Source organism: Hermetia illucens, chromosome 1 (genome assembly GCF_905115235.1).
Source record: "Hermetia illucens chromosome 1, iHerIll2.2.curated.20191125, whole genome shotgun sequence".
NCBI lineage: Eukaryota > Metazoa > Arthropoda > Insecta > Diptera > Stratiomyidae > Hermetia > Hermetia illucens.
The window spans coordinates 29,898,327-29,926,264 of record NC_051849.1 but is presented as its reverse complement, the minus strand read 5'-3'; the positions used below and the strand labels follow the sequence as shown (position 1 = coordinate 29,926,264).

At 41.6% G+C, this 27,938-nt stretch overlaps 2 protein-coding genes and 1 non-coding gene across 3 annotated transcripts; 2 read left to right on the top strand and 1 right to left on the bottom strand.

Annotated features, from left to right (window-relative positions):
* The first annotated feature begins 838 nt into the window (after window positions 1-838).
* Window positions 839-9,675, top strand: LOC119661195 (origin recognition complex subunit 1). Its single transcript, XM_038070417.1, has 9 exons — window positions 839-1,056; window positions 1,121-1,306; window positions 1,360-2,094; window positions 2,152-2,414; window positions 2,471-3,313; window positions 3,371-3,506; window positions 3,623-3,833; window positions 9,350-9,446; window positions 9,513-9,675. The coding sequence occupies exons 1-9, from the start codon at window positions 950-952 to the stop codon at window positions 9,653-9,655; spliced, it is 2,721 nt and encodes a 906-aa protein (XP_037926345.1). The 5' UTR covers window positions 839-949; the 3' UTR covers window positions 9,656-9,675.
* Trnap-ugg lies at window positions 6,193-6,264 on the top strand. The gene has a single exon. It is a non-coding gene; the product is annotated as a tRNA-Pro (tRNA).
* Window positions 9,676-27,759, bottom strand: LOC119661194 (GPI ethanolamine phosphate transferase 2). The gene is made up of 11 exons (XM_038070416.1): window positions 27,507-27,759; window positions 20,698-21,094; window positions 20,444-20,632; window positions 20,244-20,383; window positions 16,256-16,479; window positions 15,999-16,201; window positions 15,698-15,943; window positions 15,181-15,622; window positions 10,428-10,888; window positions 10,195-10,367; window positions 9,676-10,088 (listed from the first exon to the last, which is right to left on the bottom strand). Exons 1-11 carry the CDS (start codon window positions 27,656-27,658, stop codon window positions 9,872-9,874), a joined length of 2,844 nt encoding a protein of 947 aa, XP_037926344.1. The 5' UTR covers window positions 27,659-27,759; the 3' UTR covers window positions 9,676-9,871.
* Window positions 27,760-27,938: the final 179 nt, after the last annotated feature.

Below are 27,938 nucleotides of genomic sequence, written 5' to 3'. Positions count from 1 at the left end.
GCAGAGGTACTACGTGTCGGGATGGCTCTTCTCTTGGACAGTAATTCTCTTCTCAATCATTACGTCTCCCCTCTCTCCTTCATCCCCTCCTTTTACCAAAGCTCCTTCCCGGACTTTCACAGAGGCTAACCGCGTAAGTCCAATGTTCCGGCAGTCAACCCCCGCGCGGGTGTAAATCACCTTTCATTATTTTTCTTTACGTAGTCCAAATTAAGACAGTAGACATTAATTAGCCTGTACAATATGTAATATCTGCAAGCATTAATTTCTTCCCTAAATTAAGGTACCTCCTTCTACCAATTAGGCTCCACAATACATGCCCCTCAATCCCACAGTCCTCTTCATCCCTCCCGCCTTGGGTCACTGTTCTTGCACAGGTCCAAATTGAGACCACCATTGAGAAAGGACTGCGCTTTACTTCAATTCTCAATTATTATTCTTTTTGTACTGCATATATTTCTTTTCTTTGCTTAAATCTGAAATCTCATTGACTTTAAGGTGAGACGTTTCGAGGGGAACAGTTTTTGTAAGCTGAAATATGCTCTGTTGGCTGCCAACATCCATGCGCGGATTTCATCGTCATAGCTGTTAGCGGTTGTGATTTTTGACTCTAGATAAAAGAAATAATCAGGTCACGTTTACAAATTAGAAATATATCTTCTATATCAAAATAACATTCCTAGTCTCTCATCCGATAAGAAAAAAACCGTTATACAATTTCCATCATATTGACTAGTATACACTCGCCTTATGTCTCAAATTTTACACACCCCTGCCTAAATTGGCGCCAAATATGACATTTGAACATCGAGTCCCGCCAAAGTATTCAAACATGGCTTATGTGTTGTGAGTGCCGCGCTTTCATGTCCTAATTAATTGTTGCTTGGATCAGCGAATTATTGTTCTAATTTTAAATTTCAAGAACGTAAAACTTACGTACATCGCCAACATGGTAATCCAATCCAAAGTATATTGGGTGGGAACTGAAGAGACGGACGTTGATATTCCCTCGTCGATACGTGCCAAATTCTTAGTGAAGAATTGTTTCTTTTATAAGTGAGTAAACTAATGAATGGCAATGAACTGCTTGAGCTTAACTGAATCAACAAATGAATTGCAGGAAGTGCATTTATGGAGCAATAACTTTAAAAGTGGGAGACTTTGTGCTCATTTCAACCGCTGGGTCCGTTGACTCCGATTTGGTGGAGTCAGGCGAAATCGCGAAAATTCTTCATTTATACGAAGTAGAAGATGACTACAATGATGAGGAAGATCCTTACCGAGCGATAGTACAATGGTATTCCAGGTAAGATGGATGGTTTGCTTCTTAGTGTCCACATTAAAATTGAATCTTTGCAGACCCTACAAAATTCCACACCGACTTTTCGATGACGACACAATTTGCATCGACTTCAATGTGGAAATTATCGAGGATCATCGTGCATTTGACCCGGTTATTTCAATTGATTCAATATTTCAAAAGTGCACAGTTGTTTGTGGTAGTCCGAGTGATTCCGCTCAGTCATTAATGCCTCGCAAAAAGGGTGTGTTCCCAACATTTGTTTGTCGGTATAAAATTGTAAAAGTTGCCGGCAATCATCGGTTGATACCTTTAAATGAAAAAGTCGAGAAACGCACCCATTCCTCCACTACACCGAGTCGCGAATCAAAGAAGAAAACCCCGAAATCGGGCGGCAAGAAAAATAACGAGTCCAAGAAACCTCGTTTATCTGAAATTGGATTCGTAGACATCGATTCTAGGGAGAACGATGAACCTCTGGTGTCTCCTATTAAAATTATAAGGAATTCTGTCGTGAAATTGCAAAGAACTTCGTCACATAAGAAAAATAAAACGCCTGGGAAAATGGAAGTTAATGCGAACTATCTACTTGAATCCCCCGATGTGAAGCGGTCCAAACCAAGTCCTTCACCTAAAGTAAATGGCGCCCGACGTAACTTAAATCTTAGTCTGGAAGCCAACTCCACTGCAGACTCTGATGCCCTCAATTATTCAATTATACAAAATTCTCCCAGTCAAGCTGCAGCATCAGACCTTAAAATTAAACTACGTTTGTCTGAAACGCAAAAGGAATCGTAAGTTACACGCTGTTATTCTAGCCAAGTTTATAATGGAACCCTCACTTCCTATAGTAATTCGTTAAAGCGGCTTTCAACAAAGAGCCCAGCAGCAAGGCGGTCGTCCCGATTGTCTACAGATACATCGTCTATTTGTAGTGAGCAGCTACGCTCGAGTAAAAAGCGGGCAGACAGCATTGAAAGTGATGAAATCACACCCAGTAAAAAAATTCGTGAAGAGAATCAGGATGACTACCCACAGACTCCAAGTGCCAAACCACTTGGCAGTACTCGCCGTAAAAGCATTCTAAAAACACCAACTGGGAGGCTAAGTCTAGGTAATTCCTTTTTCGATATAATGAAACAACCCAATTACACCCCCACCATATTACAGTTGGAACCCCAAAACGAAACATACAACTATCAAATATCGTTGAAGAAGTACTTTTCAATGGGAACTCTTCGCTGGCTGAGTCAAACAGGACAAACACACCTCGTCGAAGTCGTAAAATCAATTCAACATACGACGAGGATTTCATTTGCGATGAGCCTAAAACACCAAAGAGACAAAAAACGAGTACGTCCACGCCTAGCAGTAAATCGTCAGCAATGACCCCAACCCAAAAGATGAAGTTAATTCGCTCAGGAGCTATATCCGCAGCCATTGAATCTCGAGATAATCCATTGAAACGTCGAAAGTCTGACTTCGAAGTAGCACGTGAACGCCTACATGTATCTGCAGTTCCACAAAGCCTTCCATGTCGTGAACAAGAGTTTGATAACATCTACACATTCCTCGAGGGAAAACTACAGGACCAATGCGGGGGTTGCATGTATGTTTCAGGAGTTCCTGGTACGGGAAAAACAGCAACAGTTACTGGAGTGATTCGAGCGTTGAAACGCGATGCTGAGCTAGATATAGTGCCTGAATTTGATTATATAGAGATCAATGGAATGCGTTTGACTGAGCCGAGACAGGCTTATGTGCAGATATACAAACAATTGACGGGAAAGACAGTTTCATGGGAGCATGCTCATGCCTTGCTTGAAAAGCGCTTCACCACACCTGGACCTAGACGACAGACTACAATTTTACTTGTGGATGAGTTGGATATTTTGTGTAATAGGCGTCAAGACGTCGTTTATAGTTTGTTAGATTGGCCAACAAAGTCAACGGCCCGTTTGGTGGTTGTTACTATAGCTAATACCATGGACTTGCCTGAAAGGATGCTTATGAGTAAGGATGATAAAATTGTAATGAAAGACTCTTACTAATATGTTGTTCGATATACAGGCAAAGTAACGTCACGTTTAGGCCTCACTAGACTAACATTCCAGCCATACTCCCACAAACAGTTGCAGGAAATCGTGACAGCACGTCTCTCTGGTTCAGAAGCCTTTAAAGGTGATGCTGTACAATTGGTTGCAAGGTGAGTGTATCACATTTGTAACTTTACTTGTAAACGCCAATTAAAAAGACGCCTGCAATACACACAGGAAAAAGTTTGTCAATTACTCATGTCCTTTTATTACCTTTCAATTACAGGAAAGTTGCAGCCGTGTCAGGCGATGCTCGTCGAGCTTTGGATATTTGCCGGAGAGCTACGGAAATTGCTGAAGAGACCACAAAGGATAAGACTGTTTCAATGATGCATGTGCAAAAGGCTCTGAATGAAATGATAGCTACACTCAAAGTGCAAGCTATCAAGAAATGCTCGAAGCTTGAAAAACTGTTTTTGCAGGCTGTGGCAGCAGAAGTAAGTACAATTTTTAATATCAACATTCCACATTATCTGCCTTTCTACTTTGCATATATTTTGAAAGATCGCTTGTTGTATAACTGAGTCATACTCTAAAAGTGAAAATTCCCAGGTTCGTTATAGTCGTATCTGTCAGGTTGCATGTTGTTTTTCAGTGCCTTGAGCCCATTTTGGACTTTTTCTAGTGGCAAGAATATTTAACTTAAATCATTATATATCCAGGAACGTTGCCACTCTCATGAATGTAAGAGCTAGTTGGTTTGTCTCCCACGCGGCCATATTTCGAAAAACAACCATAAAGCAACTTTTAGGGAGAACACTTTGAAAGAAAAAAAACACTCCCCTCTCAGTGGTTGAGTGAATCATGGTAATTTCATGATTTAGCTGACCCTGCTGTGACGTTGGTTGTTGATTTGGGTATTATCGTTGAACTGCTGATGGGCTACGAAATTATTGGAGTCCTGCCTGGTTCCAAGCTGGAAATCGAGTCAGTCTGCCGATCCATGGACACTAGGATGGTATGTTCAGTAACTTTACTCTGGCACCTTTGTTGGATAGATGAAGATATGGATTGTTGTCGGGGTGACTGCTACTAATAGGCGCGCTGACCAATGCCACGGGAGAATTGTTCAAAATTGTTCAAAATTGTTTGTGATTTTATTTTGCGATGTGTATTGTTGAACCTGCTGCTGAAAATTGACGCCCACCGCTTGTACCTACTGGTAATGTGGTTGGTGGGGAATTTACGGTTGCTGCTGTTGTTGGTTTTGTGTGGCCGTGTTCTGTTTATATGGTCCTTGTATTTTCCACGGTGGATAAACACATATTAACACCCTCTATCTACGGAACCTTGGGTTACTCATTTTTATCAAACATGAACAGGCAGCGTGAAGAAGATGAGATGGGGTCATTTCCACTCCTCAAAACCTAGTTACGAAGTTTCTTATATTTGATGGCTTCGGATTTTAACTTCCAATGGAACCAACATATACCCTAATGACAAAGACATTCGGACCTAGAATGCGTAAACGGCTGGATCCGAGAGCGCTGACGTTTCCGTCCACCGTCTGAATGAATTCTTAGAGCAAATCGTCTGTTTGATTGCTCATAGCGTAGTTTGTAATTCTGCGGCTTGGAGTCCCCCAAAAAGGGATTTGTTCACGAATTTTCTAAGAAAAAAATTATTATTCACTTTTTTTTTTACAAAATGAGAGCTGTAGGATCGTACAAACTAAGCGAGATTTTTTGGAAGTCCTCCGCGGAGAGCAGTAGAACACGCTTTTTTGGGAATGGGGAGGTAAAATGCATTTACGTACAAAGTGCCGGATCCCTATCTCAGACAGACTACCGACCAAAAACTCCTCCCTGGGACGTCCAAGACTCCAACCCGGAGCGTATCAAGCCACCGTTGGTTTCGGCCTGCCTTTTGGTCGTTTACCATCGACTTCGGTGTTCAGCCCAATCTTGGCAAGTGAACTCTCGTTAGCACGAATTGCTTGACCATACCATTGAAGACGCCTTTCTCGTAATTTTTCCACGATCGGTGCAACCCTATAACGATCGCCGATATTATCATTTCGGATGTGATCAAAACGTGTCACGCCACTAGTCCAACGCAACATCTTCGTCTCCATTACCGCAAGACGCAAGAACTAGACACTAGGAAAACATCATCTGCATAAACCAGTGTATAGAGCGCTGGATGGCGCGGAGAGGGCGCTTCCTTAATGAACACCAGCAGAGACACGAAGCTGTTTTAATACATCCGTCACATTTCGGACTTTACTGTTCAGATCGTGGTACAGCAATTGAACTGAACACACGAGTCCTTCTTGCACTAAGTGTTGTCATATATCAGATGAGTTCGTGTGGCATACGGTCACACGCTTTCTCTAGATCCAGAAATGCAATGTCAAGAGGACAATGCTTCTCACGGTGTTTCTCCTTGAGTAACCGCGCAGCGTATATTGTGTCGTGTTCCACAGTTCTTGACAAATCTGGCTTGATTCACGGTTATTCGCGAATACGGTTATCAAGAATTCGTTAAAAAATCTTCATGGTATGGGAAAGTAGCCGCATCGGATGGTAATTTAAACATTCTGCTGAACTACCTTTCTTTTTCCATATTGGAACTTTGCTATAATACTTCCTTACCAATCAGATGGTGTTCTACCTTCCTGAATAACCTGATTAAGGAATTCATTGGACCATAGTGTTGTGCCCCAGCTTTTAGGAATTCCCCCGCAGGAGTGAATACTGGCTCGAAACTAGCTTAGCTTATTGGTTGATTTGATTGTGATTACTATTTTTGAGGTTACGTTCATTATATGTGTCATTGTAAAACAGCCTTCCAAGCGGCTCAATGGTCTAGGGGTATGATTCTCGCTTTGGGTGCGAGAGGTCCCGGGTTCAAATCCCGGTTGAGCCCGACTTTTTGCAAACGCTTTCTTTAAAATGTGAATTGAATTATGAAACGATAGATAGTGTTGCTGCTTGTGAACGATGAGCGAAAAATGCTTAATCGAGTTATTTTTAGTGAAGATAATTTTTTCTATTATAAAAAATGATTCGCATTCAATAATATCTCGATAAAACCCAATTGATTCTCTTTAGATCAACTATTCAGACTACAATCAAAATAAATCTTGGGAAATCCCAGAAACTATTCATTTCATTTTCCTGCTTTTTCCCTTGATAAATTCGATTGGCAATCATTTAGAAAAGAGGGCTACCCTACCTTTTATTTTAATTCTTTTCACATGTATTGTTATTATTTATATTTATAAGTTTCGCAAGTTAACTTCAATCATTCTCAATCAAATTCCAAATTTTCCTCACCACTTCAGAACTTTCCAAACCAATGTCCCGCATTTTTACACCTTTATCAACGTCTTGTATATTGAAGAGCCTTCGGTCGAGAGACAACACTTTCCGTTTACTAACTATTTTCTAGCAATTTGCGCGGGAGGTATACACAAACTGGCACGATTCACGGAGAATGGAATGTTGACGGCAAATGAAGGGGAGTTGATTCATCCTCGGCGGTGCCCTCAACGCGGGGCACGTATCTTGGGGCGACTCAGTTAACAACGAAAACGGCAAAGTGCTCCTCGATTGATTTCAGTCAGGCCTATTCCGTAGCGCGGACATCATTAACGCTGGAGTGCCATCTTTTCCTCGTGGATCTTCTTTCCTAGACGGCTTTATAATCTCGTCCAATCTCTCAGCATGTGTCACTAGCTGCTGCTCTCTGGGAGCCCACTCCGACCATCATGCCTTCAGTCTCTCTCTGCATCTACAGCAAATTTTCCCCCCATCATCCGCATAAATGCAAATCCTTCAATCTGAAAAATTGGGACGATTTTCAACGCGACTTAGCCAGAACACTGGGCCCTCCCCTGGACAAATCGCGCATCCACGGGTACTGTTGGGCTAGAGACATATATCCGCACGCTCCAGTTAAAGAGCCTGGTTACTACAAATACGGCTGCCTATCCCCGTCAACCCTCCTCTTAGTCTGCGATAGAAACAGAGTACTGCAGCGGAGAAAACGATTATTTCACTGGTTACGGAACAGATGCAACGCTGACTACCGTCTCCTCTCCGGGATCATTAAAGACCTGTCCAGTGAAATCAATGGAGCTATTCGGTCCGAACTGAATGCATCTTACAAGAAACTCCTCAAATCCCTCAACCCTGGCCCACAAGTTTTCTCAATCATTAATCGATTGGCTGGAAGAAAAAAATTTTCTCTTAACATCAACTACAACTCGATAAAAATAGGTAACCTCCAATTTCACTACCCTGAGGAAAAAATATCCGGTTGCGTTGATTACCTGCAGAAGTGTGCGCCTACCATCTGTGGACGTCTTGCCATCCTCTTCAACCACTTGGTTTGGCCGACAGGGTTGCCGCCCCGTCTTCTTCACCGCCACCTCTGAGCACCAGTTGCGCTGACAGGCTTCACTGTCAGCGCAACTGGTGTCATGGTGTTTTACGTAGGCATCTGTCGTGAGACTTAATCCTACGGTCCTCTTAAGTCACGGATTGATTTTGTGACCACAATCAGAGCCCCGCTGAGCAAAGCAACAACGGTACCAGTCTATACTAAGTGCATGGCTTAGCATTCATACTGGTGGATGCAAGAATTACCTAAATCTCTACCGAACTATGGAGTACGGCACCCGTGTTGATACGCAACACCACGTCGAGGCCCGAAGGTCTCTTCTCGCTTGAGCACAACCACAACCACCATGAAACTCCCACTAATGGGGCCAACCGCAAATAACCGAGCTGTCCTCACATACAACAGGAGTTCACCCGAAGTATGTGAGTCCAGGGTTCCCGGTTCCCATGGTACCAGTGTAAGGTTTCGTGACCAATTTACCACTTCAGATGAGTCCCCGTGCAAACTCGGGTCTGATCGCCCTGATTAGGCCTTTGGAGCATTCGCCTACTGCATCACGGCCGGCAAACCAAAGTGAGTACAGCGTCTCCCGGTGCCACCACTATGGAGGTTCTTCTCAGCCACTTGGTTTTGGTTTGGCCGACAGGGTTGCCGCCTCGTCTTCCTCCCCGCCACCTCTGCGCTGACAGTGAGTCCTTGTGTGTTTTTGTGGGTACCTGTCGTGGAGACTTAATCCCACGGTCCTCTACGGACAAGGATCGATTTTGTGACCACAATCAGAGTCCGCCCAAGCAAGCTACGACGGTACCAGTCTATACCAAGTGCATGGCTTAGCATTCATACTGGTGGATGCAAGACCTACCTAAATCTCTACCAAACTAAGGAGTACGGCACTCGTGTTGAGACGCAACACCACGCCGAGGCCCGAAGGTGTTCTCACTTGAGCATAACCAACAACCCCCATGAAACTGCCATTAGGGGGCCAACCGCAAATAACCGAGCTTTGTTCACATACAACGGGAGTTCACCTGAAGTATGAGAGTCTAGGGGCTATCTCGGTTCCCATGGTACCAGTATACCCCTGGTAAGGTTTCGTGACCAATTTGCCATTTCAGATGAGTCCCCGTGCAGACTCGGGTCTGATCGCCCTGATTAGGCCTTTGGAGCATTCGCCTACTGCATCACGGCCGGCAAACCAAAGTGAGTACAGCGTCTCCCGGTGCCACCACTATGGAGGTTCTCCTCAGCCACTTGGTTTTGATTTGGCCGACAGGGTTGCCGCCTCGTCTTCCTCCCCGCCACCTCTACGCTGACAGGTGGAACTGGTCCAAATGTCGGAAATGATTGTGAAAGTGGAAGATGAACAAATTCTTCAGGTGAAATCTTTCTTCTTCTTTCTTCTCACGAAATTGCCACCATTTAATGCGCGACGGACCAGTGTATATTACATCGTATATGTATAATGAAGATATATTTTCCGTATTTCCTCTCTCTTCGATTATTGATTAGACCGTACACTCCCTCGTCTTTGGGCAATTAACCTACTTATCCTAGTAATTCGCTTCATTGTGGCTATTTTCATGAACAATGAACATTTCATTTACAGGTGGCCAGGACTGGTATTGAAGAAACAACATTTTTAGGTGTGTACACACAGTTAGAATCTATAGCAGCTTTCATGGGAGTAACTGTCCCTGTCCTTGGTACGTATATGACCATTTTCAATAAGAGACCTTTTAATTATCCATTTTTGCATTCTTCTCAAACAGGTCGTGCACTGCAAATTTGCTCAAAGCTTGGAGCGGAACGTCTTTTAATTTGTGAACATTCACGTACAGATATATTCATGAAAATTCTGCTAAATGTTAGCAGTGACGATATTTACTTTGCGTTACAGTTGAAAAACAACTAAACGTCTAGATATATTGCCAAAGTTTTTATCTAATAGGAATTTATTAAGGTGTTATTTGTTTTAGTTGAAGCTACGTTAAGTTTTCATTGAAAGACCCATTCATATTCATTTTATACATGTATATATTTATTTTTCACGTTCACAGGAGTTTATAGTCGTTTATGATTGCATTGAAGTGTACAATTTCTTAGGGGTTTTCTATAGGACATGTGCTTCTTAAGAAGTCACATTAACGATTTTAAATCCTACAAATGTTATCAGTAAAATAGTAAAATACAAATAAGCGTTGAAAAATTCATACAAAATTTTTGGTGAAAAGACGGTCCATATGAAGATATGAGATCGCATCAATGTCATCACAAATATATAAATGGCCAATGGAAAGACAGCCGTTGTGGCGGTTATGTAAATCACGCGACCAATTATAATAGAACTGCAATAACCAAGATTATGTTAATTAAGGATTCAATGCGATTTTATTATAATAATTTGTTTTTACAAAATAAAATATATAAGGATAGAATAGTAACCATGCTTACTTTTTTTTCATGTCACTTTCGTTAAACACGTTGTGCAGCAGCAAAATATAACACAAAATTGGACCACTGTAGGTATTTATAGTAACTAGTAAGCCTACGATGATGGGATTGTAGCTGTCTAGACCAATATATCCAGGCGTCAAATCGATTGATGCCAAATTGTTGGAATTACCCTGGAATAGAGTGAAAAACAAAGTAATGGGACAGGACATCAATAAAGCATAACAACCCACCTGTAGAAAAAAGAATGCCCTACCCAGCCAATAACTTAAAATTACTTTATACATGACCGCATTGTTCTCTCGAAATAGTTTATCACATGATTTGAAACATCGTTCCAATGTCCATACACACACGGGCACCAAGATCGCATTATGCGGCTTGTGCAAAAGCGCTGATATGAGACTGAATGCTGTCACATGCGCACCCAAACAGTTTTTCACGCTTTGTGGCGATACTTCTTTATGGAATAAGTAACGATGCAAAGCAGGTAAGTAGTTTATAGCGTATATTTCTACGATATTCAACCAGAATATGATCAGTGATGTTTTAGATGTGGACTCCTTGAAATCGAAAAGTAATACTGATCCGGTTATTGTCCGGTAGTGGTAAATTAGAAGTATTGCAGTGAAGTTAAGAATATTTGTCAATAAACCGTTGAAGTCTTTTAATACGTATACAAGAAATACCAAGGCTGAAAATAAAACAAAAAAATATTGTTGATTAGCAAAATTCCCTGAATATATTATGACTGAGAAAATGAGATGTGACAGAGTTTCAACGACACTCAATACTTAAGTTAAGAAAAGAACCAGGTGTTTTTCCTTATACTGTAAATATTGGGTTGGGGAAAAGGAAATGTATTTGTGATCGAAATTTGACGCTTTATTTAACATACTTAGAATTATCCGATTTAAGTCAAATATGCTCCGTTTCGTTCGCAAACTTGCTGCCATTATCACTTGGTGCCAGGTCCGGACGGTGGGTGCGATAGGACATCCCATCCGAGCTTCCGTAACTTCAGGCGGGTCATCAGAGATGTATGAGGCCGAGCGTTGTCATGGTGGAACACAACACCATTCCTATCGACCAATTCTGCCCGCTTCTGGTCAATCTCCCGCTTCAAACGGTCGAGTTGCTCACAATAATGGATATGGATAATTGCTTTCCAATCCCACCAAATACACAGCAAAACCTTCCTGGCCGTCAATCCGGGCTTGGCGATGGTTTGGTCCGCCACGCTTCGACCACGACCATTTTCGCTTGAGGTTGTCGTACGTAATCCACTTTTCATCACCAGTCACCATCCCCTTCAAAAATGGCTCGAATTCGTTCCGTTTCAGTAGTGCATCGTAGGCGTTGATTCGGTTCAAGTAATTTTTTTGCGTCAACTCGTGTGGCATCCAAACATCCAGCTTTTTTGGAATCCAAACTTCTGCAAATGGTTCCAAACGGTCTTATGGTCTATACCCAGTTCCTGGCCAATCGAGCGAATACTCACATGCCGGTCTACTTGGATGATTTCGACGATTTTATCGGTTTCTACGACGATTGGCCTACCAGTACGGGGTGTAACTTCGACATCCACTATACCAGGACGAAATCGATCGAACCAACGCCGTGCAGTGCGAATCGTTACAGTATCGGGCCCATAAACCTCATAAATTTTTTCGGCCGCCTTCGTTGCATTTTTACCTCTCAGGTAGTAAAAACGTAAAATATGTCGAATTTCTTGCTTGGTGGACTCCATTTTTGACACGCTATAACTTGAGACTGAAACGTACGATCACAACACTGTCAAAGAGACACTTGTAGCTCAGATTGTCGTCTTCAAATCGCCGTATAGTATGACCCAATGCGATAAGTACATCACAAGATATGTTTAAGTGTCGCCATCTATTGACAAAATACGACATTTATTTTTCCCCAACCTTGTTCCTTCTGCATACAATTATTTCGGAGACCACGTGCCTCCTTCCTCAGTGCTGTCTTAACCTACTCTACTCCACTAATTACTCTGTATTTAATTAACCGATCCTTCCCATTTTTCCCCTAATTTTTTTTTATTTGCTGTATACCATTTTTACCAGGGTCGTTGCGCAATTTCCTTCATCGTGATTTAAGGTTACCTGCCTCCCTTCTTTTATGATACAAATGCTTTTCGCTGCATCTAAGAGGTGGGTTTTCCACACCCGCTTTATAACATCCACATTGTCCATCGTTAGGGTACGTCCCTCTTCCACCATATGCCTTGCTACCATTGATTTGATGTTTTGAGGGTCGTCGCTTTTTGTTTGGCGTACTCTCTTATGTGTTCCTCGAATCTTGTGGTAACTAGCCTTTTAGTCTGGACAATATATACCTTTTCAGCTGTCCAGAAGGACTCTATAAAAAGGGTAGAAAAGGCGCTCAACGAAAGTAGGAAATATTGCAGACTTGAGGATGCCAAACCCACCTTTACCGAAAATGAGGTTCCAGCCAAAAAATCCATAAGCAAGGTAATGAGGCACGACAAATCATAGCGGACACCAACTCTCCAACCTATAAAATTGCAATGCGGCTTATGAAAGAAGTCAGCACCATCGGAAATTATCATAGCAAGCATTCAGTAAAAAATAGCATGGAGCTAGTGGAGAAACTTGATGCACACAAAAACCTGGAGGAAACGACTGTCTGTTATCATTCCATGTAAAAGCCTTATCTCCGAGCATACCAACCAAAGAAGGCATTTGGAAACTCGAGGATTGGCTAATGGAACAATGCGAGGAATTTAACGAGAGGAAAAAGGCGAAAATCAAACCAAAATTAGCAGCTCTCTGCATGAATGAGAACTACTTCATCTGTAGAGACCAATTTAACAAAACCACCTCACGAACTGCAATGGGGAACCCGTTATCCCGTTATAAGAAAAAAGTGAAACTTGTTTCCTACCACAGCTACGCCGGCCGGTCATCTCGGTCGGCGTCAACTTAGCCAGCATTTGTCCCCTCGACCTGGAGACTTTCCGCTAAACGAACAATCTAGGCCTCCGCCTTGGCTAAACTATTAATTTTTCTTTCTGTTTCCACAGGCATCTCAACATCCTCACTTTCACTATAGCCGAGTGGGAGAAGGTAAGGCGCCAGAAGCGCGGCACAGCATCCGTTCCATTACCCGACGAAGCGCTGTCCGAATCGTCATTGGACTCAGCGCCAGAAGAGGAAAAAACCGCCTCATAGCTCCGCCGGAACAACGCAGCCGAAAGGATTGCCAGTTTGGACAATATTATTCACTCTCAGAACATCACTATCCTCGAACTCAGGAGGAAAATTGAGCAGATGGAAAACGCCCAAGCCGCAACTCAACAACCGTCCGTCACTTCAGCAGCAGTGACGCACCCTTCAATGTCACAAAGCGCATCGAACGACGCCAAAAAATGCACCAGTGAGAAGGTCTCTCCAATAATTATCATGGAGGAGGATTCAGCCATCCCGGCGCACCTGGAAAAACTGTCCAACAAATTCACTTTGAGAAAGGGTGAAAAATGCACCAAAGTTCTCGTCAACTCTATCAAAGAGTTCGACGACACCAAGCACTTCTTGTCGGCGATCGCCAAGGAATTCTATTCGTATACGCCGAAGTGCGAAAAGCCAGTGAACATGATCCTCCGTGGTCTCCACAGCTTCCACCCGAAGACGGGATGACCGCCCTCGCCCAAGCAGGCCTCTCAGAAAGCCGCCGACGTCCGCCAGTACGAGACCCAACGCTCCATCCAGGAGAAGAGGAATCTCAACCTCTGGCTGGTCTCTTTTCAACCCGGGTTCAACACCGCGAAACTCGCGAAAACTAAAACCCAACTGAACACAGTAGTACGTTTTGAAGCAGTACGCAACAAGCGTACAATGCAGTGCAAGAACTGCCAGCGCCTCGGCCACGCTGCAGCCGACTGCTTCATCCCATACCGATGTGTAAAATGTGTAGATACACATGCACCCGTTAAATGCGCCAAAAACCCGGAATAGAAGCCCAGCTGCATCAACTGTGGATCGAACGAGCATCATGAAAACTATCGCAACTGCAGGACATTTCAGAATTTCAACAGAAAATCAGCAGATCAGTCCCGTCCTAGCTTCAACGCGGCCGCACACGGAAATCATGACAAACCGTCGTCAACCACTGCCGCCTCCCCGACGACGTCCCACACATTAAGTAATAAAGTCTAGGAGCTATTTAAATCTTAGGTTAGTTTTAGCTAGTAAGCACCTTCTGTGTATGTTCCCTGTTTAGTTTAAGTTTTAATACAATAAAATTTGTGTTTTATCACAAAGTCAGTCTGGTTCTAGAGTTAGAACAGATCGCGTCAGGTATGAATACGGCTCGAATTGTACTAATTAAAGAATTGTTCTATAATTAATTATACAGTACGGTTGTATAATTTAGTGTTTAATAAACGCTTGTATTAAAGCTAGGTAGTTGTTTAGGATATGCGGGATCCTAAGGCCACATCCACTTGATGGTGGACCGGACTTAGGATCCCGCATATCCTAAACAACGACCTAGCTTTAGCCTTAGTCTAGCTTAGACTAAAACAACTGGCGTTTTTGTCCAATATAATTCGCAACCTTGTCGTGTTTTTGCGATGATAAAAGGGAGCGTTTTTCCACCTGTTGGCACTTTCGGTCACGCTGCTTCCAGGGCAGAGGTGTAGTAATTTTTGATTTTTTGGCTTGTATTAAAGTTATAGAACGGGTTTTGTATTTAGTGCTACGCAAACCAGTGATATGAGCCTACGCAAAGCAAGTAATGTAACGAGTGACGAGTACGAATAGCTAAAAACGTAACAATTGGTGACAGCAACGGGATCACGTAAAGGAAATCGTAACAATTTGTGACAACGGCAGAAGTACGTAAAAGCAAATTCGTAGCAATAAAAATATTTACAGTATAAGGAAAAGTACCTACTCCTTTGTAAAAAAACATGGACATTAATTTCAACTCAATACTTACACATGAAAAACAAAAAACTCAGGGTCAATTTGTGCTCAACCATCCAATCGCCAATATCTCGAACGCTTAGCCACTTATCTCCTGTTTGATTCAATCTCCTTACAAAAGCAAATAATGCAAAAATAATCGTCCAACTAAACATATAAGATAGCATTATATCTATTTTACGTAAATTCGCTGTTATTGACTCTCCGCGGCGACTTCCACCACTAACGAAGCTACTGCTTCGTTTCTTATGCCGCAGAAAATTATCGATGGCTTCACTCCATCGAATATTCATTGTCTCCAATTTGAAATATTTCATTTCCATAAGGAATAGGACTAGAAGTGAAGTACTAGCTATGTAGTACCATGTCTGATGCTCCTCCTCAATGAAGGAACTGCTAAATAGTGTACATGCATGAAATACTGTGACTAGGTAAATGTACGGTTTATCTCTTCGCTGAAAATATAGAATGATTGTGGATGTAATAGAAAGTACGATCGCAATACTCTATTATTGATAGCGGTAACATACCTGGAACCTCGTTGTAGCAAAAACACGAATGTTTGCAAAAGCAATTAAAGCCAAAACAACAAATACAGCATAATAATGCCATCTCGATGAGCACAATTCTGAATCCGACGCGAATATTTCGCATGCACTTAACCGAATTAAAATCCCAATAAATCCGGCAATCAGGATATTGCTTAATAACTTTATAGGTTTCGCATGTCTCTCCGATACAAAAAATACCGTCATGGCTACTAATAAAATCGAAGCCTGCGAAAATTAGGACATTATTTCAACGAATATAATATGCTGAGATAAAAATTACATATACAATATGGACAACTCCAATCAAAATCGAAAACATGTCGAAATGAGTAAAACTTGACGATAAAACCCCAGACAGATTTTGGCAAGAATCTCGGTACCTGGCCATGGCTTTATGGTAAAAGGTGTTCTTTGCACTTCCCTTTGTTGATCTCAAAAACTGCGCATGGAAGTTGAGCGCCAATTCATATTGTTTGTAGTAGTCTAAAATACAAAATAGCTAATAAATGTGAGAAAAGTATTCCAAATTAAATTTACATGTAGCGTTAATTGTATTCATTCCAAATTTCTGGATCGCCTTTTTCACTAGTCGGTCGGTGTTATAGTACAACGCAAACAATTGATCCTCGTAATCTAAGACATCGATTAACTCGGTTAAAACACAGCCTATGCTTGCTTCGGGAATGGGAAATCCTAAAAGAACTGCCAGTGTTGGAGCAATGTCGATTTGATTGTGGAATATATTCTCGGCATCATTGTAACTGAAAATATTAAACTGCTTATTATGGATTCATTATGATTTTATAGGAGGAGCTTTTCAATTCACATTGTTACATGTAGTAAGAGAAGCTTGCACTCCTCCACTGCTCCACACCAAATAGCCCTAGCGTTACTCGCCAATTGCCTAGCCTGGAACAGTAATTCCATTGTTCGTAATGGAATTGTCCGCCTTCCTCAATGTGTGGCCTATCCATTGCCCCTTGCGCTTTTTAATCGTATTGTTTACAGATATCTGGCCAGTGTGCCGATTTAATTCTTTGTTGGATGTTTTCTCAGGTCAAAGTACTCCCATGGCAATAACACGATAAGTGTTGATGAAACCTTGGAATCAATGTTAACTTTTTAATATCAAAAGACCTTTTGAGGTTCATCAGTACCTTAGTAATATTTTTTTTATAAACCCGCCTCGGGTCTAGTTGTTGTTTAGTTTACTGGGGGGAGCCGCAGCTCCGAGCACTCAGGCGATTGTACTATCCCCGTAAATCGCCTATTCAATGGCTTCCCGCCTACGGTGTTCGCAGGCTTTAGCGAATCTAAGCACATTCTCCAGAGGCAGAGAGTGTGCAGATTCTTCATTGAAGAAAACCTTGCCAAGGTGTCTTCGTCTGAGATCTGAGGAAGCCGGGCAGCTGAATAAAAAGTGCAGGACCGTCTCCTTCTGCTCCTCACATTGGCTGCACATAACCGAAACCACCACCCCAATCTTTTCCATATGGTAGTTTAAGGAGCAGTGTCCCGTTAAAAGCCCTACTAGGGTTTTCATGTCCCACTTCTTAAGGAACAACAAAAATGCCGCTCTAGTGGCCCTAGGCTCTTTCACAAGTAGACAGAGTAGACTTGACAGTAGATGGTGGGATTCCAAGAGCTGGTTCTGGCCCCACCATTATGGATCCAGACCTCGGCGAGCCAGTCTGTCAACCTCCTCATTACCAGTGATGTTAGAGTGCCCCGGAACCCACATCAGGAATATTTCGTTTAGTCGGCCAAGTTTCAGCAGCACCTGATGACAACTCCACACCAACTTGCTTGATATGTTATTGCCATTTAGCGCTGATAATGCCGCCCGACTGTCGGAGCAGATTCGAATGGTGTGACCCCTCCATTTTGTCGCAGACATTCTTCTGCTGCCATTGAAATGGCATATATCTTCGCCTGGAATATGGTCGTCATTTTTCCGAGGGGCCGGATCAGAAGATTATTAAGTCTGTAATCTGAAAAAACTCATGGTCATTTGTCGACCATAATTTCTGTGATTACGACAGATTATAAAAACGAATTTGGAAACCATATGATTTAGGACTACCGGATGTTTGTCAAGTAATTTCCTGATAGACGCATGACCTTTTGATTGGCCGCTTTTCCACGCCCCAATGGTATCGAGTCTATATGCATCATTGGCTGCTTTCCGTTTCACCTCCAAGTGAATGGGGGGTAAATTTAGGATAGCTTCAAGTGCCGCAGTCGGCGTAGTACTCATTGCTCCAGTAATACTTAGGCAACCAAGTCTCTGAACCTACGTTAGCAGCTTCCTGCTGTTAGCAAAGTTCAGTCTTGGCCATCAGACGATGCATGCATACATCAAAATGGGTTTTATTATGGATGTATACATCCAGTATATCCGTTTTGGTGAAAGTCCCCAGGTCTTACCTATCACCTATGGCCACTTAGGAATGTGTGTATCCTTTATGAACCGATCTACTAGTCTTTCTAGTCCTTTCAGTAGAAAGGACATTAGACTAATCGGTCGGAAGCTTTTTGCGTCTTGGTAGGTGCATTTCCCTGGTTTGGGAATGAATAACACCTTAACATCACGCGATTTAATTGGAATATAAGCGTGTGCTAGGCATGCGCGATATATGCTTCGACTATGTAGACCCAGGTCATCCATTCCCTCTATTACTAGCGCAGGAATGATGACATCCGGACCTGCAAACTTGTATCTATGGAACGTTCCAGTGATACTACTTTGCATGCCAGATTCCAGTCTCTCGGTTGAGGGCTGTATGCATCTGTCGGTCCCGAGATTAGATTTTGGATACTGCCTATGAAATGAATTTCAAGCAAATGGTTTGCCGTTTCTTCATCGCTTTCTGTGTACCTCCCGTTCTGTAAACGTAAATAACCCAGCTTCTGGCTCCGCTTCAGCTTTGAGGTTGCCTCAAGAGAGTTAGTCTCTTCGCAAAAGCACCTCCATGATCATCGTTCAGCCGATCGTATGCTCCTCTTTAGAGCCTTCTGTGCCTCTTTATAGCGATTCCAGCTAGCGCCTGAATCACACTTCAGAGCACGATTGGGGAGCATCTTTGTCGTTCTCCTCTGTTTTGCCAAATCCGAGTTCCACCATGGTGTTTTACCCTTCTTTGGCATCTTGAGTGGACAGCTTTCTTCGAAAGCTTCTCTCATGCTAGTTGTGATCATCTGGGTTGTCTTCTCAATTCCGGCAATGGATTTGATGCGCTTCCCAGGGATCTGTCTTCCGCGGATTCCCAAATGGAATGGGTGAAGGTGGATTCGTACCCAATACGAAATCAATGCGTATACAAATGTTACTCTGGCCTAAGACTTCAACCACAAGAAGCAAAACTCCACTGCATCCACCACAGAAACGTGGTGGAGTGCTCCTTTTAAGCTGCTCATAACGGATGAAAAGCCTACTTTTAACGTCCTTCACAGGATCATCAAAACATTCACCACCACCTCTAAGCCCTTTCGTGATGCGATATATAGCTTCGAAATCATTTATATTTACGGTACTTTTTATTTCCCGGTACGCTACGCTTCACTATTGCAATTTTACCACACACTCGCAATGATCATCAGTGCTCTCAGCCGCCCACATTCATCAATCGTTCATCAGATTCTTTAAAATGCTTCTCACTGTTGGTCGCAATACGGCCGACCATCAAATGATGATCACTTTCGAGGCCTACGCCGCGATTCCTTTATTTTTCACTTTCAGATGGCAACTTTTAGATTCACTGGCATCAGTCAATTCACGTTTGACCAAACTAATACATTTTATTCGAAAATTTAGAAACACAATCAATTTGGCGTTGCTTTGTCAAAATTGATTCTAGATTGGCGGTGTAGACCCTTAGACTTACCGGAAAGCAAAAACAAAGATTGCTCTTCAGAGTCCCACCATCTTCGCTTGGACCCATAATATCTAGTCAGTTGGAGAACATGAGTATTCTGATTATCCTCGATACCATTGTCGGGGAACGTGCGAAAATTCCAAAAATCAATCCCAGTTAGATTTCCATAACCCTAGGTCGAAGTCGTACAACCGAATCCCATCGAGGCGTGATAAAAGTTTCTGTAGCAAGCCAGCTTCAGGTAAGCTGGTAGCCCATAAATTTTTATTTCTGTTAGTCGTTTATCACGAGAAGCAGAGAATACTTTGAGTGAACTCAAATCCTCAGCTCAAGGAGACGATTTCTTAGCATGGTGTTTTTTGTTGCATTAGTTTCAACCGATTATGTACCCATTTCAAAGCCATAGTATAGGTTATGGTCCCTTTTATAATCAATCCAATGAAGCTAATTCCAATTGCATAAAGTTTAGACTCCGCTGTAGAACTATTATAGATAATATACTGTGTAGTAATTGATTTGCAGCCATTCTTTACAAAGGTAACAGAATAACTTCTTTCTACTTTTTTACATATTAAAACCTGAAAGGAAATAACCCAGCAACTGAACACTCTTCTAAACTGACTATCCCAATAAGCTTAATATGTACTCACCTTTTATTGCTACACCCTGTCGAAAATGCTATCAAAGGAATGAATATTTCGCCTATAGTGCTGCCGCCATGACCACCTGTGTCCCGCATTCCATGGTCTGACGTTACAATAAAAAGTGGAGGTAGTTTTTCATTGCGCTCCTGAAAGGGGAGGTTATCGTAGTAAATAAAGTTCATGTTTTGTTACAAAATATCACTTACTATAACACTGGCTGAAGTATGAATTTGTTGTATTACACGATCCATCTCGCTCAACTTATCGTATATTTTCGTACTGAAAGAGCCTTCAACATGACCAATATGATCTAGTCCAAGGTAGTGTAAAATCAACATGTCCCAATTGTGGTGTTTAAATTCAGATGAGAGCCACTTTGTAATATTTTTGTCACCCTGGGTTATACAATTAATTCAATTACCTTCTATTTGGCGCAAGATTCACTTATATAAATACTTACTGAATGAAAATCATGAACGTAAAATGAATCGTAGTTTTCTTGTTTACGATAAAACATATCAGGAAAAAGTTTAGTCCATGTATTATCTCCATAAAATACCAAATGATCGCCACGATCGTACATTTGGTGTAATACGGAATCAGTCAGGACTTCTGTATTGCCCAAGTTGAGAACAATATCCATAAAATTTGATACTGTTCCGGTCATCATGCTCTTTATGCGAGGCATTGTTACTGTAGGAATATCCACCTTCATTCGAAGCAAGCATGCATTCTCATTTTTCAATTGTTCAGAAACGTAGCGCATATTTTCTACCGAAACGAAATCATACTTGAAGGCGTCGATTATCATCAGTATAACATTGGATACGCGTCGTGAGTAGCTACTCGTATTCAAACTACAGAAAAACAAGAATCAATTATGTGTTTGCTCCAGTAAACGAAATGAATGATATAAAAAATATATGAATTGTAAGGACTTTACGAATTATATTCTTTGTAATAACGAAAGGTGAAAAGGAAATGCAATTTTATAAAATTTCATAAATAAGTCTTGCGTATGCAGGCTAACTACAATTCGAAAGAAAACACGCTTCAAACAATAGTGCCGATGTAGAAGTAAATATTTGATCAACTACAGAAGGAAAAACGGCCGCAGAAACATCTACCAGGGAGCGAAATCTGCTGAGTACGGTGGTTGAGGGATGATTTTTCTTTCGAGCTTAGCCAAAAATTCGTGGTGTAAGTCAATGAATTGTCTGTCCACAAATCGGGCCATTTACGGCGAATTGCTTGACGTAGAGAACCACAATGTGTCGAATTGATCCGTAGATGTTGAAAAGCCCGCCCATCTCCTTAATGCCGACACGACGATTTTCTAGTACAAGTTCCTTTTAATAGTTCCCTTGTCATAATTCCCAAATAAAGTAATAAACACAAACAAGCAAATTAGTTATTTTCTTGAGGTTTTGTGTAAAACAAACAACAAACAAAACCTTATTAAAATCGATTCACTATCTGTCTGTCTGTCACAAGCACTTTTCTCCAAAACGGCTAAACCGATCGGAACGAAATTTGGTGGACAGATTAGAGCTATGAAATCCCACGCATATAGCGAGTGACATAAATTTAGGTGAAGTTACATATATACACGCAAAAGGGGGATTTAATTTTTTTTTCATCAGATATAGTCATGTATGAAAGATCTCAATTAGTACTTTCCGAAACTGCGCGAGTAAGGAGTCAAAATGTACGCATTTGAGGTGAGACAGGACTCATTTTTCAAAACTAGGCTTCAAAATATGTCCCATTCCGATATCTGCTCGAATAAACTTACTAATAGTATATTACCAACTTTTAAAAATTTACTGAAAACCCGCCATTTGACCCTATCAAATGCCTAATCTTGAGCAATTTTCAATCCCCATCCAGCTTATCAAGCCACCGGTGTTTCGGCCGCCCTTTTAGTCGTTTACAATCGACTTCGATGTTCAGACCAATCTTGGCAAGTGAATTCTCGTTAGCGCGAATTACATGACCATACCATCGAAGATGCCCCACTCACAGTTTTTCCACGATCGGTGCAACCCCATATCATCATCATCAACGGCGCAACAACCGGTATCCGGTCTAGGCGTGCCTTAATAAGGGAGTCCAGACATCCCGGTTTTGCACCGAGATCCACCAATTCGATATCCCTAAAAGCTGTTTGGCGTCCTGGCCTACGCCATCGCTCCATCTTAGTCAGGGTCTGCCTCGTCTTCTGCCGCTCTTCTCGTCCATCCTCATGTAGGGGGCCAACCCCATCGCTCGCGGATATCCTCATTTCGGATGTGATCAAAACGTGTCACGCCACTAGTCCAACGCAACATCTTCGTCTCCATTACGACAAGACAACAGTCGGCCAACAGTCAGTACTATAGAGAGCTGATACATCGATCACAAAGAACCCCAGTTGTGAAATGCCGCTTCATCCAGGTTGCGTTAATGCGTGAAGCAATTTCAATACGCAGTTCTCCATTAGGTGATAGCATTGAGCCGACATATTTAAATCGCTCAGTTCTGGGCAAATTACTGCCGTTGATAGAACTGAGCGATTTAAATATCTCGAGTCAATGGAGCCAATGGAAAACTGCGCTATGCTCCTCACATAGGAAAACACAAAACTTTTATACCTGAAGCGTCAAGCTTCCGGTTTCCCGACTTGTTTTTTCATAGTAACAATCATCAGATAAACTTTCCGCATCATAAACAAATGACCCCAGACCCATGGACATACACATTACAAACGAATATCAAAGAAGATTGTACCAATCTAGAAAAATAATTGCCGACTTGGTTTATGCCTTGTGGTCTAAATGAAACAATGCAATGGGTATATCCTTTCAGCCCCTGTGGCTTATGTGTGCCTCTTTCTATTGTTTACTTGAATCCAGCTTCGTATCCAGAACCACACATATTTGGCTTCATTTGGTAATTGAAGCTGTTAATCAAGAAGGAATAGAAATGCGCGTATATCGATTTTTTCCATTTTAGTGAACGTTGGCAAACTGGTTCTGTTGGGGTTTTTCGTTCATACCACTGTTTTACTGGGAATAGGACTCCTTCTGGGAACATACATGTCAATGTATATCTACAGGTTAGACAAAAAGTAAGGTAACACTTATTTTTTGAAATATTTCAAAAACATTTGAGTTGCTTTTAATTTATTTGTTGAGCTTACATGTAACATGTCTGTCGTAAACGAGACTTTAGTACAGTACAAGTCTTTTTTTAAAAAATCATCTAAAAAGTCTCCTTGGCGCATCGAAACAACGTTTTGCAGAATCAATTAGCATGTCAAATGAATTTGCAAGCCGTTCTGTAGGAGTATCCTTCGAAATCACGACTGACTCCTTTTATACAGGGTGTCCCGTTTATGATGATACAAACTTCAATGGTGCATAGTGCCACTTGTTTGAAGAAAATTGGTCCAATGAATGGGCAGTCTGGCTTTTACCTTCCAAATCAAAACCACGCTTTGCTCCCATTGAATTCGTAACATTCCAAAATTTTCCATAATTAAGCCCATCACTTTTTAATGTTACTTAATGACAACTTTTATCAACTTTCAAGGTTTGTAAATTTAAAGTACCGTCACAATAATGCATATTGAAAAAAGAAAAGAGAAAGTACCCACTCCATGGAAAAAATTTTCCTCAAACAAGTGGTACTATCCACCATTAAAATTTATACCATTATAAACGGGACACCTTTGTGGTGGTGGGTGTCGATCGCGATTCCGAACGATATTCCTATCGAACGGCTTAAAAATTCCTTCGACATGTTAATTGATTCTGCAAAACGTTGTACGACGAGCAAAGAGTGTATTTTGAATAACAATATGATTTTTTAAAAAACGATTTGTACAGCGACACCGTGTACAGTGTCTCACTATACGCATAGCCCTTTGCTTTCAGTGCTAAATATAGTTGTCCAAAGAGATAGAAGTCGCGAGAAGCCAAATCAGGAGAATACGGTGAGTAGTTGACGGTTAAAATGTTATTTGTCGAGCGATGAGACAAAAGTTGCCATTTTCACAATATTGTTGCAAATACACGCTTCATTACACCAAGATAATATAGCCCATTAATCGTTTGACCTCGTGGCACGAACTCCTTGTGAATTATTCCTCCCCCCTCCTCCTTGTAGAAACAAATCAAATGTCTTGACTGACGGTTTCGTCCTGGGCAGAGGCAAGTTTTTCAAAAATCATCACCGCCCTGGACAAAACCGTCAGTCAACATTTGTGAAAAACTTGGGTATTTAACCCAAAAAGGGGAGTCTGTAGACCACAAGAGAGGGAATAAGTTGCTTTCCAAGTGGTCCGGTCCGTCATCAAGTGGATGCGGACTCAGGATTCCCAGCATCCACAAACAAAAAAAAATCAAATGTGTTTTCCCTTTTGACTTCTCACTTTTTTCGGATCTGGCTCACTTGGATGTTTCCATTCAGCACTTTGTCACTTTGTTTTGGGGTCATATTGAAAATACCACCTCTCCTCACCAATAACAGTGCTATACTTAAAGTTTGGATCTTTCTTTGCATTGTTGAAATCGGAGAAATTTTTGGTCATCAGTCAATTTGTGTGGAACAAAACAAGCCCTTCCTAATCTTTCGATCAAAATGTGAAGTGAATCTTTTGATATATTCAATTATAGTGCGATATATCGCACGCACAATTTCAATATTACTTGGTGTAATCACGAAACTTCTCTGAGAGGGATGTTCATAGTCCTTGATATAATCACGATCTTCCTTGAGATGTTTAAACCTCTCACAGACTCTAGCACAGGGTAAACAATTTTCGCCATATGCTTGTTTCATTAATTCAAGCGTCTCAGTAAAAGTTTTACCGAGTTTAAAACTAATCTTAAAATGCACTGTTCGTTCAGAATTCATTTTTCGACCGATGGTTTCGATAGTACCTGCTATTAAAAGTACAATTTTCGACGATGAGAAGCGCGAATTTGATATTTCTTTTATTGGCGGATTATTGGACATGTTTCACTTTCACTTTTTAGGCTTCTTCGATTTGTCCTGCAGCTTGCTGAGTCCACAAAAACAGTTCTACTTGAAGCACCCGTTGATATAAGCGATATTGTTACCCTCTTGATGCAGATCCTGAATTTGTTGCTATGTTCCCCTTCCACAATGCTCTAGAGCCCACATACCGAGGGAGTGTCATAAGCTCCGCCGTTTGCACGGCAACGAGGAGACATGCATCATAAAGGTGGAGTATAGATCAACAAAAAGGAGACTACGCAGCGCGACAAATAAAAGCAAAACTCGCGGCTGGCAGAACTTGGTCAACGAGATGAATGAAGTCCCGTGAGGACTTGGCTATAAGCTTGTCACGCGAAAAATCGAGGCTGTGCGGAAGCCCTGCATACTAAGTACCGACCAGATTGACCACATTTTGCGGTCATTATTCGCCAGACATTAATAGCGCGGAAAGCGTCGAGGATTGCCCCGTTTTCACAATGAAAGAGCTCGAAGAAGCGGTTCTCATGATGAAAAAGAAGAACGCGCATGGCCTTGATAGCATTCCGGCCAGACTTGCTGGTTGGACAATTTTATGGAGACACAGGAGAGCTCTCTCCAGGAAAGATTATCAGAGAGATTCTGAAGAACGCTGACAGCTGGAATCGTATTGCGCATTATGTTCGGGCTCTTCTTATTACGAAGAAGTTTGAACTCGACCGGCGAGGGACCGGATGGTGGGGGTTCTGTGAACTAACAACTCCATTTCGACCTTCCCCTCCCGTTGGTGAAACAGATACCCTGACTTGAAGGCTCCCAAAGCCGAAGCCCGAAGTAATGTGTCAAACGGTTCCAGGCTAGTTTTCTGATGACAGGGAGGTGTTTAGTTGCGCAGCGCACTGTTGCAGAAATCCAACACTCTGTGCGTAAACGGAATCACCTAACCTACTCCGAAAAAAAAAACAATGCTATAGAGCATCGAAAAAATATCTATCAGATAAATATTCCTGCAATCTTTAAACAAATCAAATTTTTGTAAGTGACCATTAGCTTTATTGGGGCACCTGAAAATTAATTCAGGAGTTGTAGCTTTGATAATTTTCGTATTCCACATTATATTAAACTTCAGTTTTGTATCAAAATTTTGGAACTTCACTTTCCCCTAGTTGAAAGGCACTCATCCTTTTATAGCTCAGTTAAAAAACTTACCAAAACCACGTGATTGATGACACAGAACAAATAATATCCATATATATATATATGTGTCTGCATTTCCAGATTTTAGATGAAACAACAAAGGCGGTAGCATCAAGATTGAGGTCCCTGTCGGCAGAAACAACGCTACTAGACAAGTGGTTTGACGCCGTCGATGTTCGGCCCGTTAATGCATATACGAAGATTGTAATAACCCGTCAATCTATGAACTGGGGTTTCATTAGTGTCTTCAGACCGACTCCGCCTGGCTCCTTCTTCAAATCCAGAGTCGATTGGCCAAGATCCATTACACTGACTTTTGGTGCATGAAAAAAGATGTTAGCATCTATTGAAGCCCTCCAAGTCCTCCAGGCAAGGTAGCATGGTGAGCGCTATCGATAACAAGAAGGAATAGTATCGGCGACAGAAAGTAATCTTGTCGGACTCCGGTTTGGACTTCAAATTCCTCCGAAAACTTTCGTCGATGCAGCACATGACACTGCGCTATCATATGTTGCTCTGAGAGAAGGGTATAAGTTCTGGAAATGCATGAAAAGCAGAAAATACATATAAGCTTCGCACACTGTTCCAAAGGGTGTTGACGTAGCCACTGTAAGAGCACCCAAACTGGAAACCAGTCTGCTTTCTGTCAACCAAGCTTTCGATGTGTTCTTTGTAGCATTCCAAAATAACTTCAGCTATTATCTTTGCAACAGCAATCAGAACGGAAATGCCCCCTGCCATCAAGATAGTTACCCTGTTTCGGAATCATGACAAGCATCCCCTATCCACTGGTAACGATCCCATATTCCCAGTAAGAAATTTCGCAGTGGTTATATACTACTTAAAATGAAACTTGAGTTCAATCACCTAAAATTACACATCAAACTGCTAGTTCTAGACAGGGATTCTTTAGTGGCGAAAAATCGATCCCTAATAAATCTTCGTTAATAGATCCCAAGCTCTTCACCCCTTAACGACTTCCTAATCTTTATATCTTCTCCTAATTCTGAAAACCGCTACTCAACTGACCACCTTTATAAACACTTAATATCATATTTTCCAAGTTGATTAACATTAGCAAAGAATAGCTACCGAATTTCACCCAGATGGTTCGGGATACTGGATCGTTTTGCTCGTTCGCTGGTATTTGGTAGAAATGAGAAGAATCCATGTGCAAAGAATATTGTGCCGACTATTATGGTAATCAAAATAACGAATACAACTCCCGGCGATTTCAATTCCATGTTTTCGTAATGCGTGGCCACAATAAATTATGAAAATTGGACACCTGACGTTTTCTTACTGCCGAATGTCAACCTTGATTCCAATCAGAATTGTATTTACATTTTTGCCGCCGGTAATGTCAAAGAATCAATTTACCAGCGGGAATATGAAGTGTGTTATGAGTTTATGTCTGACTTATTAATTATACAGTGAGTTTATCTGTGCAATTTAAAGTATTTTGTAAATGTATTGAGTTCCATTTGAAAAGAATCATCTGATAAAAAATTTCCATTTCGAATT

What these genes read in the sequence shown, in the direction of transcription:
- LOC119661194 (XM_038070416.1), bottom strand. Translation starts at nt 27,658, where the DNA reads ATGGAATTGAAATCGCCGGGAGTTGTATTCGTTATTTTGATTACCATA. An exon ending in ATACTTCAGCCAGTGTTATA is followed by an intron (nt 20,384 to 20,443) that starts GTAAGTGATATT and finishes CTCCCCTTTCAG; the next exon opens with GAGCGCAATGAAAAACTACC. An exon ending in GGGCATTCTTTTTTCTACAG is followed by an intron (nt 10,368 to 10,427) that starts GTGGGTTGTTAT and finishes ACTCTATTCCAG; the next exon opens with GGTAATTCCAACAATTTGGC.
- LOC119661195 (XM_038070417.1), top strand. Translation starts at nt 950, where the DNA reads ATGGTAATCCAATCCAAAGTATATTGGGTGGGAACTGAAGAGACGGAC. An exon ending in GCCTGAAAGGATGCTTATGA is followed by an intron (nt 3,314 to 3,370) that starts GTAAGGATGATA and finishes TTCGATATACAG; the next exon opens with GCAAAGTAACGTCACGTTTA. An exon ending in GCTGTACAATTGGTTGCAAG is followed by an intron (nt 3,507 to 3,622) that starts GTGAGTGTATCA and finishes TTTCAATTACAG; the next exon opens with GAAAGTTGCAGCCGTGTCAG.